Raw genomic sequence first — 18728 nt, 5'->3', positions numbered from 1 at the left:
CGGTGTGTGCGTGTGTGTGTTTCCGCGCCGAATGACAGGGGAATTGAAGGCATGTGTTCGAAATGCAAAGCAGACTTCCCCCTCTCGACGGCCTCCGCTCCGCACGGCTCCGCATCCTCTCTGCTGGCCGCACGTTCGCCGTTGCTTGGGTTGCCTGCCGTCGGGCGGCGCTCCGGCATGGCGGTTGCTGTTGAATGGGTTGCCTGCCCGCCGGCCTCCAGGCGCGGCCGGGCGGGGTCAGCACACTGACACGGCCTGGGAGCTGCGGAGAACTGAGTACGCTAACGCTCCGACACTACAACACTTGGACGCCAAGATGAATTAAACTACTTGTGTGTATTAATTTTTCTATGAAATTTCGAACGCCATTCGTGTTTGGTTTCATCTCCTTTGTTGGATCAAAGACAAGCGGTCGTCTTCTTCTTCGCTGGCTAGTTGAGTTATGACTTCATTTTCAAAAAAGCATTTGGCCATGGCTGAAGCTAATACTCTTTGCTAGGGCTTTGAGACGAAGATCCAGTGTATTGAACCCGAACCGATCAAAAAGTTTATACCCAGATCGATTAAGGCCTGCCATGCTGAGATGTGTTGCAATAATAAATCAAACAAATTTAGGAGGTGTATAAAAATTTATTCCACTTCACACGCGAGAAATATACACAACACACAGATTGATTTACTCCTAAAACTTAAAAAAAAAAAGGATTACAAAACATCGGGTCTTAATTTTCTTTGTCGAAAAGGGGAATCACAGCCTTTTGGGGGGACTTTCCTAACAAACGAACTGCTTGAAGCAGCAGCGCGGCCCGGCCGGGAGCACGGGGCAGGCGAGGACGGCGTCGTGGACGCGACCGCCAGACAGCGGAGCGGCAGTCCGCAGCCTATAGGCCGTTCTTGGCGGCGCGGAGGATGGGGAACTTGTTGCCGTCGCACACGCCGCGCGGGTCGTCCATGGACAGGTCGAAGATGGCCACGCCACCGAGACCCTTGTTCTTGACGTAGGCGGCCTTGTAGGCGGCCGACTCGGTGTCCTCGTAGCCGACCCACAGGCCGACGTCGTCCTTGGTCTTGGCGATGCGGTACGCGTAGGAGCCGAGCCTCTTGCTGGGGTCGCCGACGCGGCGCAGCAGGCGGTCGTTCTGGACAAGCAAGGACAGCGCGTTGAGAACAAGTGTTTACAAAATAATGGCCGTCGAAAGCGTGTTCCTGGTACTCACGGGGACATCGGCGACCTTGGAGTTGTGCAGCAGCAGGCAGGTCTCCTGCCAGGCCATGATGCCGGGGGTCTTGGTGACGGTGCCGGCGTCGCCGGGGCCGTCCGCGGTGACCGGGGGCACGCCGGAGATACCGCTCTCAGTGTTGAGCTTCCAGCTGCGGCCGAAGGTGGGGATGCCGACGATGATCTTGACCCCTGCGCGACAAAGGCGTTCATTGAGGCGAGAGAGGGTCTTCGCCTCGCCGGGGAACAATCCACCGAGTTAAATGGTTGTTGTTTCTTCGGCCGGCGCCATTGGCCGCCGCCGAAGCGACGAGAAAAGAGGCGAACTGATTCACCGGGCGCGGCGGCGCGGCAAAGGGTGGCGGCACTGCCTTGCCCCGCCTGCCGAACGATTCCGAACAGTGTCTCCGTCTCGCTCGCACTCCTGCGGCCCGCCTAGGCCCGCCCCGCGAGTGCGAGAGAGACAGAGCACCGCTGCCGTTCCGCGGCGCACTTCCATCTCATTACGGAAGCTCTTTGCAGGGGTCGCGGCGACGCCCGCTAAATTCACCGCGCCGACTAGCGACGCTAGCGACTAGCGCCCGTCTTTGTCAGCGCCAGCGACAGTGGCGGCCCTGGCGGCCCCTTGCGGCCGCCGCAAAAAGGAGGCGCTTTTCGGAACCATTAACCCTTCGCGGCTTTTACCCTACGCTACACAGTGGGCCAGAGGACCGGTGGAGGCGGCCAAAACTCTAGACGCGTGTTGAACCCCAGGGTCGCTAAGCAGGACTCGAACTGAGCGTGTGACCCCACCAATGGATTCCTCGTTCGGAGAGCAATCCATTGGTGGGGTCACAAGTTCGGTTCGAGTCCCATTTAGCGACTCTGGAGCTCAAAACGCGTCCGGGATTTCGACCGCCTCCACCGGTCCCCTGGCCCACTGTGCGCTACGCTACACTGTACCCACCGTCGGTGCCGTGCTCCAGCCAGCGGCGCACGGTGGCGTCCACGTTCTGGTAGCTCTTGCGGTCGTGCACGTAGTACAGCGGCGCGGGGTAGTCGGCCTCCTGGGGGGACCGCTCCGGCGTGCGGAAGTCGTAGGTCATGAGGTGCACCTGGTCCAGCAGGGGCGCCAGCACGCGGTAGTCGTAGTACACTGCAACACGCCAAATCAGAGAATCAGGCTGAGTGAGGGCGAGGCGAGCCGGCGGGGGCGGCGCGGTGCCCGATGTATTATGCATGGGCGGGCCGGCGCTGCGGCTGTCCTCGTCGCACGCGCGCCCAGGGCGCGGCCACCGCACTGTGGGAGGGAGACAGAGAGGCGCGGAGAGACGGGTCGAGAGGAGAGCGCGGAGAAGCCACTGGCCGACCGCACTCAGCACCAACACCTGTTGGGGATCACCCACCGACCGGGCCGGCCACCCTGCGCCTCGCCCTGCGCCTCGCCCTGCGCCCAGCACGGCCGCGCGCCACTCCCGGCTAACAAATCCAGTAAAGAAAGAGCTCCGGCCTCGGCCGGCAGGGCGGCGGGTCAGTGTCAAAGGACACGGCGGATGAAAGAGAAAGGGCGCCGGTGAAAGGGGAGGTGAAGCTGGCGAAAGGGATGGTGAAGCTGGCGAAAGGGAAGGTGAAGCTGGTGGAAGGGAGGGTGAAGTCGGTGAAAGGGAGGGTGAAGCCAGGGGTATAGCCGGTGGAAGTGGTGAAGCTGGTGAGAAAGAGGGTGAAGCCGGTAAAAAAGAGGGTGAAGCCGGTGAAAAAGAGGGTGAAGCCGGTGGAAGGGAGGGTGCAGCTGGTGAAAGGGAGGGAGAAGCTGGTGAAAGGGGGGGAGAAGCTGGTGAGAGACTTACCGGTGCTGTTGACGTGGGGCAGGATGGCGGCGGTGAGCATGAGGCCGTCGCCGCGGAGGGCTGCCTTGAGCTCGCGGACCAGGGACGTGAAGCCGTCGCGGTGCTCCTCCTCCTTCTCGTCCTTGGAGCTGCCGGTGAAGGTCTTCTTGAACTTGTGCCACACGTTGCCTGCAAAGCGAAACTCAGTCATCAAACTTCGCCCTTTCTCTGTTTTTAAAAGTGCCGTCGCCCTTTTTCGCGCGGCGAGCGGCAAGAGAATCGCGTTTGCGTACCGAGGGTGCCGCGGTCCTTCTTCTCCTTGAGGGCGGGGAACTGCCAGGCGAGGTCCAGGCCGTCGAAGTTGTGGTGCTTGAGCAGCTGCTTGGCGGAGTTGACGAACTCGGCGCGCTTCTCGGGGGTCTCCAGCAGCGTGAGGTATTTGTCCTTCTCGCCGGCCGAGTCGGCGCCGCCGCCCACGGACAGCAGCACGCGCAGGCCGGGGTGGCGCGCCTTCAGGGAGGTGATGAGGCGGTAGTAGCCCTTGTTGGTGTCCAGGTCCACGTAGTCGTCCATGGGCGTCAGGCGGTTCGTGTTGCCGTCCACCACGGCGAAGCCGTACACCAGGTGCGTGCACAGCGACAGCGAGGGCTCCAGGTCCACCGGCTCGATCTTGGCGGCGCCTGCAACAAAGGGGAGTTCGATTGTCACACACTCTGGACTCGAAGGTTTGGTTCATCACTCGGTTCATCACCCATCCACTTTCAGAAAATTAACTCTTGGCTGTTTTCTCCTGTGTCCCTGTCCTGCTATTTTTGTTGTTTTTCTTGTTCACGTCACTTTAAATTTTATTTTTTTGTACGTGCACGTGCCGACTAAGTTGCTAAACTCTAAGCAGGCCTGGCAGATCGGCCTTTGAGTTGAGCCTGTATGCTAATTCGGAGCCCGCCCAAAGCGCCGCGCCAGGCAGATCAGTGTGACTGGAACTGGGCCGCCGGGTGAGTGAACTTTGAGGCTCCCAAGTGAAGCCGCAACGGTGGACTTGACGATTTGTCCCAGAGCGTCGCAAAGCAACCAACAACTGCATGTTCTGTTCCCATTTCTTCCTGGGCCGCGCGCTCTGGCGGACTGATTCCGAGAGCCGTGTTCGACGCTCTGTCTCTCTCGCACTCATCGGGCGTCCCCTTTAGGTGTGAGAGAGACAGAGCGACCAAAGTGACTCCCCGGAATCAGTCTGCCGCAGCGCTGGCCTTCATTAGATGAGAACCCCTGGGGGTTGCCAACCGAAAGCAAAACTGTTCCACGCCGAAGCCTCCCCTACTGCGCGGGAAAATGGAAAAAAGTGTTTACCAATTAATTTTTTTTTGTGAAAAACGCATGCAAAATCTGCGGGCAGTTGTCTCTTTTTGCTATTACTTTTTTTTGCACTCTGCTTCTTTTTTGTGTACCGACCTGAGAGACTAACGCTTATACACCCACGGCCGAAAGTTAGGTAGAACTTCTGTCATTCAATGCTTGAAAACAGAGCGTGAGAGGTAGGTGTCGCAAAAGCATAGAGGTCCACGCGGCTCCGGGAAGGAAGCGCCCCACCTTTCCAGCAACCAATCGCCGCACGGCAAACAGGCTGCCATACACACACGGGTTTATGACGTCAGTGCAAACTTGCGCATCCCCCAGTCCCCCCCCCCTTTCCAGTCCCCCCTTGACCCGCACCTTCCCTGTTTGCCAGGGTGGGCGACTCAGGTGGCAGCCGTGTCAATAGCGGCCGATGGAGCTAGCCTGGCCGAAACGCCGGGCCGGGCCGCGAGATGGCAGGAAACTCGGCACGAAACGTGCGAAATGGAGCGGACTGTGTGTTTTTGGCTGTACAGACTGTACCGTCACCGACCGTCACAGATTGCCAACATCGAAAAGAAGCTCGACTTTATTTCCGTAGATTGACACACCGCTGGCGATGGTGGGGAAGGTTAGTTTAGGATGTACTACTATAACAACTTCAGGTTTAATAATGATTTTTCTACAGTTGTTACCCTGTGCATGATTTTCCCCGCGCTCACAAGATAAAACAGCAACATCTTTCTTCTTTTTTGCGAAAAAGTTGACAGCACGCAGCGGCTAACTAGTACAACAACAGTACGAGGCTCGTAACGAGTGCCGACTGAACAGTATCTCACCGCAGGCCACGCGTCTCTCTGTCTGTGTCTATCTCTCGACGTGTGTCTCCCAGCAGGCCATATCATTAGCCGGAGTGGGCTGTTGTCCGGGGAACTTCCCAGCGGAGCTCTGCGCCACACTCACACACACACACACACACACACGCCTACAAGTACACACACTCACTCACTTACTCACTCACAACACAGACACACGCGCCGCGGCAAGTTCAAGGTCGCGCCGACGATCATGACGGCCTAGTATTACGAAGTCCAACCGGCCGAATAAGCTGTCGAACACGGCGCCGCCCCGCCGCCTCAGTCCCGCAGTGTGTTGGCACCGCTGGAGCAGCACCACACAGTGGGCCAGAAGGCCGGTGGAGGCAGCCAAAACTCTGAACGCGTTTTGAACCCAGTGTCGCTAAATGGAACTCGAACCGAACGTGTGACCCCACCAATGGATTCCTCGTTCGGAGAGCAATCCAATGGTGGAGTCACACGTTCGGTCCGAGACCCATTTAGCGACTCTGGAGCTCAAAAGGCGTCCGGCATTTTGGCCGCCTCCGCCGATCTTCCGGCCCACCGTGTTGACTTGCGTTTGAGTTGAGGTGAGGCAGAGTGGTAATTAATGACCGAAAAGTTGGCTCGGCCGGATGATAGATAGCGCTCGATCTGGAAGCTTCTTCCATCAGCTCAGGCGGCCGGAGGCGGCCAGAGGATGAAAGGGTGTTTGTGTGTGGTGTGTGCGTTGCTGGAAGTGGCGGCCAAGGTACACACTTGCCACATCTCGGCCGAATAACAACAAAGTCCCTGGCCGGGCGGCGGCCGGGAGATCCATAAGATCCACGAGCGCTGCGCTTCGCTTGCTTCGCCAAGCTCCGCCGGCCTCGCCCTCGTCGAGTCAAGGTTCAGTCCATAACAGGGAATCCATAAATATCCCAAAGAGGCTGGCGAGTGGCCAATCGCCACGCGCGGTGCTGCAGACTCATTCCGAGAGTCGCTTTCGCCGCTCTGTCTCTCTCGCACCTACGGGACGCCCCTCGAGGGCGAGAGAGACAGAGCGACGAAAACGACTCTCGGAGTCAGTCTGCAGGGCAAGGCGGCGGCACTTGATATTCCTGGGGGCCTGCCCGTCGCGGGACTCCTAAACGCTACGCCGGCTACGCCCCTGCCGCCAGCCCCAGCCCTAGCCGCGCTATCGCCTCGACCCGCGATCCGCACCGCCAGCAAGCCAGCAAGGCCGGCCATCTCCGGCCTCGTGCACTACGGCAACAAGTACGTCTCCGGCTCCACGGGGAAGGCCGTCCCGAAGGCGGCGCCAGGCCCGGGCCGGATATTATCAAACTTGGCTACCCGGGGCACGGCCAGGTCGGGCCAGGCACGGTGGGATCCAGCGGCCCTGGCCGTGACGCCTTCGCCGATATTGAGGGATCATTTTTCGCGGCCGCCAAACTTGTTGGCTACCTGGCCGCGGGTTGGCGGGGGCGGCCGGGGGCGGCCGGGGGCGGCGCGCCGCCACCCCGCGCCCACCACCTGTTGGCCTGACGCTCACCTTCTCTCCAGTAGGCGCGCGAGTCGTAGTAGCAGACCACCTTGTTGGCGGCCCAGGCGGGCGCCACGGCCGCGCACAGGGCGACCAGGACGACGGCGAGCTTCATGGCGACGCGATCCGATTAGCGACCCGCGGGGACTCGACTCGGACTGAGCAGAAGTCTCGGCCTCGTCGCGCCTTGGCTGACGCCGGCCAGTCGCCCCGCCCCGCCCCGCCCCGCCCCGCGCCGCCCCGCCCCGCCCCGCCCCGCCCCGCCCCGCCCCGCCCCGCCCCGCCCCGCCCCGCCCCGCCCCGCGCCGCCCCGCTCCGCCCCGCCCCGCCCCGCCCCGCCCCGCGCCGCCCCGCCCCGCCCCGCCCCGCCCCGCCCCGCCCCGCCCCGCCCCGCCCCGCCCGCACCGCGCTTGTTTTCATGCTCTTCCCTCTCCTCTTTTTCGCCACTTGATTTGTAGTGAGGGTACCGCCACCTCCACCGTCGCCGCGCGAGGAGCGAGCAGTGCCCCGCGCCGCGCACCTCCAGGACCCCGTCCAGGACCCCGTCCAGGACCAGGCAAAGACCAGGCAAGGACCGGTCCGCAATCCTCGATTCGCAGTCCCCTTGTTTCAAAGCCACGCGATACTCGTGGAAAGAAAACGGGAAAAAAATCAAAAACCTCTGCCTGTCACTCTGGCTGATTTCGAGAGTGAGCGATCGTGTCCTGGGTTCAAGACCCGCTTCCCCTGGCTGCCCCCGTTCCCCACTTTTCTTTCCCTTTTTTTTCCTACTTCCCGCCTCCGTGCAGGGCGGGGCGAGGCTCGGGCTTATCTTTGCCGGCCCGAAACTTTTTGGCATCTCGCCGCCACGTTTCGAGAAATAACTAAATGATGACCCCGATGACCCCGCGCGGGAGCGGGGCGCGGAGCCGTCCAGGAGGGGGCGGCGGCTTAAAAGGCCTGGCGGTGCGAGGAGGAGGGGGAGGAGGGGGGAAGAGGATTTGCACCAAGGAGGGAGCGGCAGTGGCACGGGGGAATACGAGTGGAATTGATGAACATCGATTAATTCGAGATTCCCTCCGTTAAATCGCCAACCCAGATGATCCATCTCTGTCCGCGCGCTGCTGCTCCATCGCGGTTCCACCGCCCCGAGCGCCCCGGGCCCCGAAACGAAGTGGCCGTCGGGGAAACGGAGGGGGAGGGAGAGGGAGACAAGGCAGCCGACGTGACCCGCCCCGCCACCTAGCCCAAGACACAAGACTATCGCTGTCACAAAAGCACACAAAGCGACTGGACCAGAAAGTGCGAAACGTGACACCGGCAGAAGAAAAAAAGCTGCAAAAACAGGGAGAACGAAACCTAGCAGAGAAAATGGGTGGAGCGTCTTGGCGGGCGGCCATGTGGGGCAGGTGTATCAGTCTTACCTCGTGCTGGGCTGGCGTGGCGGGGCGTGGCGGGGACGCGCTGACTCAGCAGGACTCGCACCTTAAGGCCCTTACACGGATGATGAACGCCCCGCCACGCCCCGAACCCCAGCCAGAGGGCCAGAGGGCCAAAGGTCACTCACTGCGAGGGGCGCCATTTTAGCCTTCCTTTTACGCGCCGTCCTGCCGGGGTGTGTCCTTGACACTTTAGTCCCTCGGGACCCACAGATTTGACCCGCTGAGCAGCGCGCTTCGGCCGTCCGTCTGTCTGCCTGTCGGTCCGACTGTCCGTCCGACTGTCTGGCAGGCCTTGCCTTTATCTCCGAATCCACTCTCGCCCCTTTAGCGGTGCACGGAGGGGTCGGTGCGGCCGTTGACCAACCCTTTCACCCGCCCGGCCCCGCCCCGCCCCGCCCCGCCCCGCCCCGCCCCGCCCCGCCCCGCCCCGCCCCGTTCGCGCCGTGCAGCCCTGCCCCCGCCTGCGCCGCCAACCCCGCCAACCCCGCCAGCCTCAAAGCCACAGATTTGTCAAACAAACCACGGACAGGCGGGTGAAACACGCGGTCGTTGCCCTAGGCGCCATCACTGCGGCGCCACGCGGCGCAACGCGGCGCTACGGGGCAGATGTGCTCGGGCGCCGGGTTCAAATCCCCCCGCCGACATATGTTTTTATTGTGTTATTTTGTGTTCATTTGTTCGGTCCTGCCGCACCGACGGCGCGGCTTTTCGGCGGACGACCCTGCGAGGTCAACGCAGCTAGTCTCGGCCGTGTTGACTGTGTGTTCCGTCTTTTTCTCGTCTCCGTCCTGTCAGGCCTCGGCCATGTCCGTTATCGCCGCGGCCAGCAGACCGATTCCGAGAGTCGTCCGTCTCTCTCGCACCCATACGGGACGCCCCATGAGTGCGAGAGAGACAGAGCGACGAAAGCGACCCTCGGAATCGGTCTGCAGCCTAGATTCTGTATTCCACGCCGCTGTCTTGCGTCATCGGAGCGGCAAGCAGAAGCGGCAGGCGGAACCAGTGAAGCTGCCCTGCGATGATATTCTGCCAAGCCGTACGGCCGGACCGGACCAGTCCGACGCAAAGCCAGCCGATAACTCGGGGTGACAAATGCTTCCCCGAAGCGGTTACGTCACTCTGCACTCGCTCCGCGTGCACGCAATAAGCGAGCAATAAGTCCCCCGGGAAGCTTCATATAAATAATCCTTCTTAAGAGACTGGGCGCCGGGAGGGGCGCTATTTCGTTACAAAGGAGGAATGAAAACACGCACACAAAAAGGGCTTCTTTTTGCGATCCGGGTTCGGCTGGAGGCTCCGCGCTGCTCCGCGCTGCTCGGCGTGGTCTGGCTGGGCCTGGCTGTAGCGGGTGGGCGGCCGTCGCGCTGGAGGCGCTGGAGGCGCTGGAGGCTGGACGAGGCTCGACGCTGGATAAACTTAACGGGGGCGGGCCTGGCGAGCACTTCCAGCTGGAGCGTCACTGCCAAGGCGGGCTAAAAAACACGTCCCACGAAAACGGGCGCAGTGGCCACGCCGCGCCACGCCACCCGCAGCGTGGCTTTGGAAGCGACAGATATTTGCTCTGGTGGGGGCCACTGGCACACTGGCGGCCACCCCGCGGAAGGTCCGGGGACGGTCCGGGGGCCGGGGTCACACTAACCAACCCTAATGGGATGCATGGAAACTAATACCGACCAGGGAAGGCCCCGCCCGTCGCGTCCCGCCCCGCAGACACCGCGAGAACTCCAAGTCGGCGAAAGGCCGAGGAGGGCGTCTCGACGACCACTTGGGCGGCGCGGAGCGAGGCGGAGCACGGCGGAGCACGGCGGGACGGGATCGAAGGGTCCAAAGGAGAGGAAGGGTGGCATCGGGTGGGAAGGCGTCCCGCGGCCCCCAATATGACGCCGCTGGAGGCAGAGCGGGGCGGGGCGGGGCGGGGCGGGGCGGGGCGGAGAGCAGCGAGGCGCCGAACAATGAGCAGCCCCGTCCTGGACAAGCAACCCCCTCCCCTCCCCTCCCCCAATCCCGTCATGTCCCCGCCGTCCCGCCCCTCCGGTTTGTCGCAGCTCGACCATCAGCCTCAGGAAAAATTGAAGCCACGACGCTGATGTCATGGCAAAAGGCTTGGCCGAGGAGGGCGGCCCGGACCGGCTGCGGCTTGACAGGCCGGTGGGCGGGGCGGGGCGGGGCGGGGCGGGGCGGGGCGGGGCGGGCGGGGCGGGGCGGGGCGGGGCGGGGCGGGGCGGGGGCGGGGCGGGTGGTGCGGCAGCGCTGTAGGTTCTAAAGCTAGTCGCGACTTTTCCGCCAAGTTTCGCCGCCGTTGGGATGTCATGCGCCGCGTAGCCGCGTGGCCGCGTGGAGTGGTGCGCCGTGCTGGCGGCAAGGCGGTGGTTCGGCCGCGCAAAAGTTGCTTTGTAGTTGCTGCTGGCGTCGCCGACGTCGTCGTTGTTGTTGCCGAGCACACCGCGATCGCGGCACCGCGACACTACAAGTCCTGCTCCTTTACAGCGCGCCCGCCTTTGGAGTGCCGTGTCTCTCGCACTCTTGGGGCGGCCCGGCGGGCCGCGGGGGTGCGAGAGAGACAGAGCCTGCTGGCCACGACCGCCACGACACTGCCCACTGCGGCCGCTGGCTGCTTGGCCGAGCAATTAGCGGGGGGCTTCCAAACAGCCCGCCGTGCCCTGGCCGTGCCCGCGGCGTATTGTCCTAGCCTGTCCCGGCCTGGTCCGGGGCGGTCAGGACGTGCCCGAGGAGCCTTGGTTCGCCTTGCCTCGCCTCGCCTTGGAGACGTGGCGGTGACTTTGAGGCGATCGCGAATAAAGAGCCTCCTCGGCAGGCGGCTCACGTGTGTCTTACCGCCGGCCCGGCCAATGGGCCCGGGCTAGCAGTGCCTCGCACCGCCTCGCACTGCCTCGCACAATGGCCGGCCGGCGCCACGCTACTGTCCTCTGTCTCTCTCGCGCGCCTGCGGAGCGCGGCGTAGCGACAAAGGCACTGCTCGGGAGGCGCGGTCAGGCGCGGCTCAGCCCGGCCAGCCCGGCTCGCTTGGTTCCTCGCGTTGCCATCCATTCATTCACAGTGCCTCGGCGCCTCGGCGGCCGGAGGAGTCCCGAGTCCTGCACTGCAATTCCGAGTCGAGTCTGTTACAGTGGCGCGGCGCTCGCACATTGTCGGCACCCTGCCCGCGGCGAAGCGTGGCCAAGCGTGGCGAAGCAAGCCGTCTTTCTGAAGAGAGCCGCCGACGCGCCGCGGTTAATTCGATCATTTTAAGCAGGTGGACGGGCACATTTCCGTCCGCTATTTTAAGATAAAGTTCCTGGGGACAGCTGCTCCCAATTTAAGCGGTTGCTCGCGTCTGCAGGGCTCTGCGACGGCAGTGCGCTCCAGGACTCGACCAGGGCGCCCGGCAGGTCGGCCACCGGCGGCGGCTCCGCGCGCGCCTGCCTCGCGGGGTGGCCCGCCCTGCCGTCCGCGGGCGTCCGGGTCCGGGGCGACACGCCACTGCATGCGGATGCGCTTCCGCGGTGCGCTGCAGGCTCGCTCCGAAGAACACTCTCTGTCGCACTCATGGGGCGGTCGGCAGAGGTGTGAGAGAGACAGAGCGACGTAGTAATACTTGGAAGTGTCTGGCTGCGCGCAGAGTGTCAACAAGGAAGAGCCGTGACCCAAAGAGGACGCAAGACAGCACGACGGCGCGGCGGCGCGGCGGCAGGTTGTCATGGCCAAGGACAAGCAGGCCGGCGTCCTGGCCGTCGCCGCGTCGCCGCTCCCAAAGCGTCCCGCCGAGGAGTCTCATCCTCTGATTGATTTAGCCGGCTGCTCGGCCGACGAGACGAAGGTTCGCCGCATCCGCCTGGCGGAGCGCGGCTGCTGCTGCTGCGGGAAGGCCAAGCCCAAGTTGTGGTGAAAAGCGATAACGAGAAACAGCTTTATTTTCCCGATGCGTTTCTCGGACCGCGGCCCGGTCCCCGCCACACTGGCAGCGATGAAAACAACAACAGCAGCATGAGTGCGACTCGATTTATTGTCCGTGTCGCGCTCTACATCCACCGCCATCCTCGCTGCTTTTGTTGTTTTACTGCAAAGTTGACCGTGGCTTTTCGGAAGCGCGCGCGCCGCACAGATGGGAGGGAGATAGCTCGCCGCTTCGTCTGCTTCGCCTTCGCCTTCGCCCCCTGGGCCTTGACTAGAGATTCTCTTGGCGGCCCCGCGCCCCGCGCCGCCAGATGGGTTGCCTGCCCGCCAGGCGAGAAGGCGCCGGACTAGAAGTGCGTCTCCTTGGTGGCGCCCGCGCCGTTCCGCGACTTCTGAAACCACCCGAAAGACAACCACACTGCAAATGGGTTCCCCAACTACTTTGCCGACGAAGCCAGCACGTCCTTCCGATGGTCCTACCTTCACGTCGTCCTCCACGACGTCGACGTCCTGCTTGTCCTGAACATCCTTCTTGTCCTGGGGATCCTTCTTGTCCTGGACGTCCTGCTGGTCCTGTTTGTCCTTGGCGTCCTTCTTGTCCTGGACGTCCTGCTGGTCCTGCTTGTCCTGCTGCGGCAGCAGGCGCCAGATGACGGGCGCCAGGAGGTCGCGGTCCATCTTCCGCGGGTCGTTGAAGCCCGTCAGGTAGGACACCAGCATGCCCACGGCCATGACGGTGATGGCGCCCAGCGCAGTGTACCACAGGTACGACAGTCGGAACAGCGGGAACACCCTGGGGAGGGAGGGGGTTTAGTTTAGAGGCCGCCGTTGTCTCTCTCGCACCCACACCGAACGCCCCACGAGTACGGGAGAGACAGCGGTTCGGAATGGCGCTGCAAGTGGTTTTAGGAGAGCGTGGCGCATTGTGCAGTCGTCGTTTACGACCGGCAGCGCGGGGTATCGCCGCAGCAGCCAAACGGCCAGCATGCAGCGCGGCGCTACCCCGCGCCTTGGCGCAGCATGGAGTAGCGCCGCCGCGGCGTACGCGGCGTACTGACGCGTGAGTCGGCGGCCCGGGCGGCAGCAGGTTCGTCTTGTTGACGGAGAAGACCCCCGCGGAGCAGCCCTGCAGTGACACGGGCTTGCCGGGGAAGCGCAGGTCGCCGCGCGCCATGGCGGTCTGCGTGCCCGCGGAGATCCAGGCCACCAGCGCGAAGCTGGCCAGCCCGCCCGCCAGCGCGCCCTGCGGACAACGCGGAGCGACGCGGAGCTTAGACGTCGGCGTAGTACCCCAATCGCAAAGCGCAGTCTCTTCCTTGTCTCTGTCTCACCTTGGGGGTGGCCCAGGGGAAGAACATCCCCAGCGAGAACACACCCAGCAGCGTCCCCGCGGTGATGCCGGACAGCATCTTGCTCCCCTGCGCAAAGACACGAGGACGTCAGGCTCCACGGCCTCCACGACCTCCACAACACGCCGTCAAGGACAAGGGCCTCACCTGCACGAGGGTGACGCCCATGCGCTCCACCAGGAACACGAGGCCCACGCACACGCCGCCGATCAGCACCACCAGCAGCTTGAGGATCTGCGAGGCGCGCTGCTCCGACACGGGTTTCTTCAGGTGGGGGCGCACCAGGTCCTCCCAGATGACGCCCGTCATGGAGTTGAGCGAGGTGGACATGGTGCTGAGGACAACAGGCTGTGTAACCGACGCGTTGAGGTCCAGCCGGATGCCCCCAGGCTTCCTCCAGGCCGCGCAGCCCGCCCCACAGTGGGCCAGAAAGACTGGAGACGGTCAAAACTCTGGACGCGTTTCGAGCTCCAGAGTTGCTAAACAGGACTCAAACCGAGCGTCTGACCCCACCAATGGATAGCTCTCAGAATGAGGAATCCATTGGTGGGGTAACACGCTCGGTTCGAGTCCGATTTAGCGACTCTGGAGCTCAAAGCGCGTCCGGGCTTTTGACCGCCTCCACCCCCGCCAACCTGAGCGCGGCGCTGAAGACCCCCGACATGAAGACGCCGGGCAGCCCCGGCACCTTGCCGGCCAGCTCCATGACGTAGAAGGGCAGCAGCTGGTCGGACTTGTTGATGACGCGCGCCGAGACCGGGTCGCAGTCGTGGAACGTCGCGTAGATGAGCAGGCCCGTGTAGCAGCACATGGACACCAGCAGGGAGGTGCCCACCACCATGATGACCACCGTCCTGGGGAAGTGTCAATCAAGTTGCACTCAAACTGCTCGTCGATGCTTGTCGAAGTGGTTTGACTTTCTCGAAAAAGTTGAGGATAAATCGACTTTTGATTTGCCACCGCGACGGGCACTTTCAAGTGCCGTGTCGTTCCATGACTAACAGCATGCTGGCGTTTCCGAGACGCGAGACGCAGAGTCCTAAAATCCCCCAGTTAGCGGAAGTGGCCCTACTCACAGGTTGGCACGCCTGAGCGTGGGCATGGCGAGGCAGCGCTGCACCATGGCCTGGTTCACGGCGCAGGACGCCAGCCAGTTGAAGTAGTTGCCGATCACCACGGTCCAGAACGTGTGCCGCGCCGTGGGGTCCGGGTCCATGCTGCCAACCGTCGGACAGTCAATGACTTGTTGGCATTCAGAGTGACAAGGTTGGCAGACGGTGGGCCAGAAGACCGGTGGAGGCGGTCAAAATCCCGGACGCGTTTTGAGCTCCAGAGTCGCTAAATGGGACTTGAACCGACCGTTGTGACCCCACCCCACCAATGGATTGCTCTCCGAACGCGGAATCCATTGGTGGGGTCACACGCTCGGTTCGAGTCCTGTTGAGCGACTCTGGAGCTCAAAACGCGTCTCGGTCTGGCCCACTGCCCACGCCTCCGACACTCACTTGAAGAGCTCGAGGCGGTCGGTGGCGGCCGCCCTCCTGAACACGACCCCCACGCCGCCGACGCTCACCGTGCCCAGGATGAGCACGGCCAGCACGCCGAGCACCATGAGTGCCGTCTGCAGCGTGTCCGTCCACACCACTGCGCGGAGGCCTCCCTAAAACCCACGCACCAAAACAAAAAAAAAACAACAAATATGCGTTTTGATTCGCCGCGAGCGCGGGAGTGTTGGCAGACCTGCGCACTCACCAGCGTCGTGTAAAAAATGCAGACGAGGCACACGATCGGGGTGATGACATGCAGATCGATTCCTGTCACTGGAAACACAGGGGAACGAACAGACGGCAAAATAACGAAGTGATGATGATGAGGGGCGAGAGTGAGAGCTCTCGGTTATTGTGTTGATTCGGCCCGTCCGCTGGGCCACTGCCAGCCTCATCCATCAGGGCGTGTTTTGCAGATTGCTAATTACGCCCTGCGGAATGAAGTGGGAGGAAAATAATGAATAAGTGGTGAAAAATGAGGAAAAAAGTGCGGGCTTTACGCATGGCTGGGCAACGCAGGGCGCGTCCACGCTCCAACGAGTCGACTACCCCTCTCCAAATGATTAGGCCAGTAGTCGCATTCCCAACAGCACCTCGTCGCTCTGTCTCTCTCGCGCTCCTGCGGGGCGACCCATGAGTGCGAGAGAGACAGACCCACGGGCTCACCTTGACTGAACGCGAGCGCCGGCACGTAGATCACGATGGGCATGTACAGCATCTGCAACAGGTACACGCCGTTCACGTTCGCCGGACTGCAGGGCACACTGCGAGCGCGCGAGCGGACAGTGGACACGCACCATTTTAACGAGGAAGAGGCACGACCCCAGCAGCTGCACCGTCTTGTTGAAGCGCAGGTTCAGATACTGCAACACAGACAACACAGGCGGGCAATGAGCGAGAGAGGGACGCCGCAAGACGGGCGCCAGTACGGGAGCGCCTGCGATCGGCGCGGTAGGCAACCCGCTGCGCTTCCGAGCCAACCGAAGGCAGGGTTGCCTACCCCCGCCCCTGCGGGCGGCGCGGTAGGCAACCCGCTGCGCTTCCGAGCCAACCGGAGGCAGGGTTGCCTACCCGAGACCTTCCAGGCGGCCTGCTCGGGCTAGGCCGTTGCCGTTACCTCGTAGGACGACGTGATCTGCAGCTTGAAGAAGACGGGCAGGTAGACGGTGGCCATGGTGAAGCTGACCAGCGCCTCAGCCAGCACGATGATGTAGTACTGCGTGCCGTAGGTGTACATCTCGGCGGGCAGGCCCAGCAGCGAGATGCCCGAGATGTAGCTGCGCAGAGAATGGCACTGTCATCGCGGACGACGCGTTTACAAAGCCTGGCGGTGTGAAAAGTTCACCTGGCGATGAGGGACATGGACACGGGCAGCACGCCCATCGTCTTGCCGCCCATCAGGTACTCGGACGTGGTGTCCTGCTTGCGGCTCGAGAAGAAGGCGAAGTAGACGCCGATGACGGAGGAGGCGAGAAGCATGGCGCCGAACACGGTGTAGTCCAGCCAGCTGAAGACTCGCGACTCGGTGAAGCGCGTCGTGCCCAGCAAGATGTCGCCCGGCAGCAGCGTCGGCAGGGCGTCGCCATTTTGGTCCATCCTGCGGCCACGAGTGTCAAAAAGCGCGCCGTCGGGATTCGAACCCGGGCTCGCTCAACTCCAGCTCTCGCGGGCCACTTGGCGCACCCCCCACTTCGCGCGCCAAAACGGTCTTCATCGCCTCCCGCAGCGAGCATCGTGTCCGCACGCAGGGCCCCGCGACGCCGCGTCGCGCCGCGCCAACCAGCCCAGTGATTCCCATGAGTCGCTTCGTGTCTCTGTCTCTCTCGCGCCCCTGCAGTGCCTGCAGGACGGCCCGCGTGGACGGCAGAGGGAACGTCACTCTTCGGAATCAGTCTGCAGGCTGGGCTTGCCTTCGCGGTGCTGCGCGGTGCTCCACTGCGCTATGCGGCGGATCGCTAAGCGGAAATGAGTAATCAGCCGCGTAAATGGCGACGTGCGACGCGGCCAAGGCGACGCGGCGTGGCACGGCGTGGCACGGATTGCCGGGCTGCAGGCCAGAGGGACGCTGGGCAGCGATATCGAATTAGGCCCGCCTGGCCGGCACGGCCGGCACTACAGACTCACTCCGAGAGTCCTTTTCATTGCTGTCCCTCTCGCATTCATGGGGCGTCCCGTAAGGGTGCGAGAGAGACAGGATGACTCTCGGAGTGCGTCTGGTGCCGCGGGGCGAATCGGTCAGGGCGACCCAGCGACGCACTGCAGTTGGCTTTAATGTGGACCCATCTATCTTTGTGTAGCACAGCACAGCGCCCGTCTGTCCCCCGTCCCGTTCCAGCCCAGCCAGGGACTCCCAGGCGGCGAGGCGACCCCTCGCTGCGCACCGCCACGGCCCGGCGGCCCTAGGCCTAGACCCTCCTCCACAACCTCGGCACTAGATTTACGTGATGTACTTCAATCCGACGCCACTGGTGGGATGCATCTCAACCTCAGCGGCCTCGACTGCTGCGACTCAGTTCCAGCCTCATTTTTTATGGCAGCGAGCACGGTAACGGTGGAGAAATGGTTGGCCGCATAGATCCGCGCGCCTCCGCGTCTAGCCCAACTGATTGGGAGAGACCTCAGCCCACCTTCGTCTAAACTCCCGCATGTCGAAAGTGAAGGCTGGGCCCTCCCGCATTGCCACTGACCCCAAACTCTGCCCCTGCAGACCGATTCCGAGGGTCGTCTTGGTCGCTGTCTCTCTTGCCACCCACATGGGACGCCCCAAGAGCGCGAGAGAGAGACGGAGCGACGAAGACGACTCTCAGATTCAGTCCGCCGGCTCCGGAGAACGCCCCCACGCCCCCACGACGGCAACCAGTCTGTCTCACCTGCCTGCTTGGCGCTGCTTGGCGCGGTCGCGGCCGGCGCTGCCACTGCGCGGCGCTCGGCTCCGCGCGCTCCGCGGCCCGCGTTCGGCAAGGCCCCCAAGGCCCTCTCGGTGCCACCAGTGTACGCGCACGTCGACGGCCCGGCCCAGGCCCGGCCCCGGACACGTGGAGGGACGCGGCGCGCTGCTCGGCGAGGGCAGGCAGGACGTCGCTGTCGACGGCGCGGCCCGTGATCCAGGACTGATGGAGCGTGATGTGATGGACACTGGCTGGAGCAGGCTGGAGCCCCCGACGGCCAGGCCGCCAGGCCCAGCGGCAACGGCCCAGCGGCCCAACGGCCCAGCCCTAGGGCCTTGAGAGGCATGGCCGGTCAGCGCACAGCACAGCAGCGCGCAGGGAGAGATAGAGGGGCCCGACGAACAGCCCGGCACGCCCCGCCCGGTGGCCCGCACCAGCAAGCGTGTCGTGTCAATGGGTTTATGTGTATTGCCCCGTTGTTCTTATAAGGCCCTTATAAGGCCTATTTTTGCAAACAAAGAAACAAGGTCAGGCAAGAACCAGAAGCCATCATTGTAAGTCACTCGTCTCCCCAATGAATAAATAAACAATTCTAAAGGGAAAACTTTATTACTGTTGAAAATTGTTATAAAATGAAACAGATCTCACAGAATTTTCTTCTTTGTTTTCATGGGAATGGGACATAAGTCTCCTCTCTGTTTCATCTCATGTTCAGCCTACTGGCTCTACTCTTCAGGTAGTCTGTGAAAAGCCATATGGAGCGGAGCAAGGAGGAGGACAAAATTTTCCAGAGAAAACACAACCAGTAAGAAATATCGATGCTTTATTTTAAAAGCTGTTCATGAAAATAAAACCAAAATTATGCACCAATACAACAAATTTGAAGATCTCAACTAGGCAAACAATAGAAAC

At 62.6% G+C, this 18728-nt stretch overlaps 2 protein-coding genes across 4 annotated transcripts; both read right to left on the bottom strand.

Annotated features, from left to right (window-relative positions):
• Positions 1-610: 610 nt before the first annotated feature.
• LOC117641087 (chitinase-like protein Idgf4) lies at positions 611-6889 on the bottom strand. The gene is made up of 6 exons (XM_034378196.1): positions 6727-6889; positions 3318-3704; positions 3046-3213; positions 2166-2354; positions 1218-1411; positions 611-1139 (listed from the first exon to the last, which is right to left on the bottom strand). Exons 1-6 carry the CDS (start codon positions 6830-6832, stop codon positions 882-884), a joined length of 1302 nt encoding a protein of 433 aa, XP_034234087.1. The 5' UTR covers positions 6833-6889; the 3' UTR covers positions 611-881.
• Positions 6890-12123: 5234 nt separating this feature from the next.
• On the bottom strand, positions 12124-17844 carry LOC117654412 (sodium-coupled monocarboxylate transporter 1-like). 3 transcript variants are annotated; one of them, XM_034401031.1, is made up of 14 exons: positions 17799-17844; positions 16274-16525; positions 16046-16205; positions 15726-15791; positions 15595-15646; positions 15134-15201; positions 14887-15041; positions 14458-14598; positions 14017-14235; positions 13529-13715; positions 13364-13450; positions 13091-13275; positions 12513-12825; positions 12124-12424 (listed from the first exon to the last, which is right to left on the bottom strand). In XM_034401031.1, the coding sequence occupies exons 2-14, from the start codon at positions 16522-16524 to the stop codon at positions 12380-12382; spliced, it is 1929 nt and encodes a 642-aa protein (XP_034256922.1). In that variant the 5' UTR covers position 16525; positions 17799-17844; the 3' UTR covers positions 12124-12379. The 3 variants fall into 3 exon arrangements, with proteins under 3 accessions (XP_034256922.1, XP_034256929.1, XP_034256938.1); XM_034401038.1 differs by having other exon boundaries at positions 12124-12421; XM_034401047.1 differs by lacking the exon at positions 17799-17844 and having other exon boundaries at positions 16046-16222; positions 16274-16406.
• Positions 17845-18728: the final 884 nt, after the last annotated feature.

This window comes from Thrips palmi, unplaced genomic scaffold (genome assembly GCF_012932325.1).
Source record: "Thrips palmi isolate BJ-2018 unplaced genomic scaffold, TpBJ-2018v1 HiC_scaffold_1, whole genome shotgun sequence".
Classification (NCBI taxonomy): Eukaryota; Metazoa; Arthropoda; class Insecta; order Thysanoptera; family Thripidae; genus Thrips; species Thrips palmi.
Note: the sequence above shows the minus strand (reverse complement) of the source record. Positions and strands in the feature narration are given on the sequence as shown.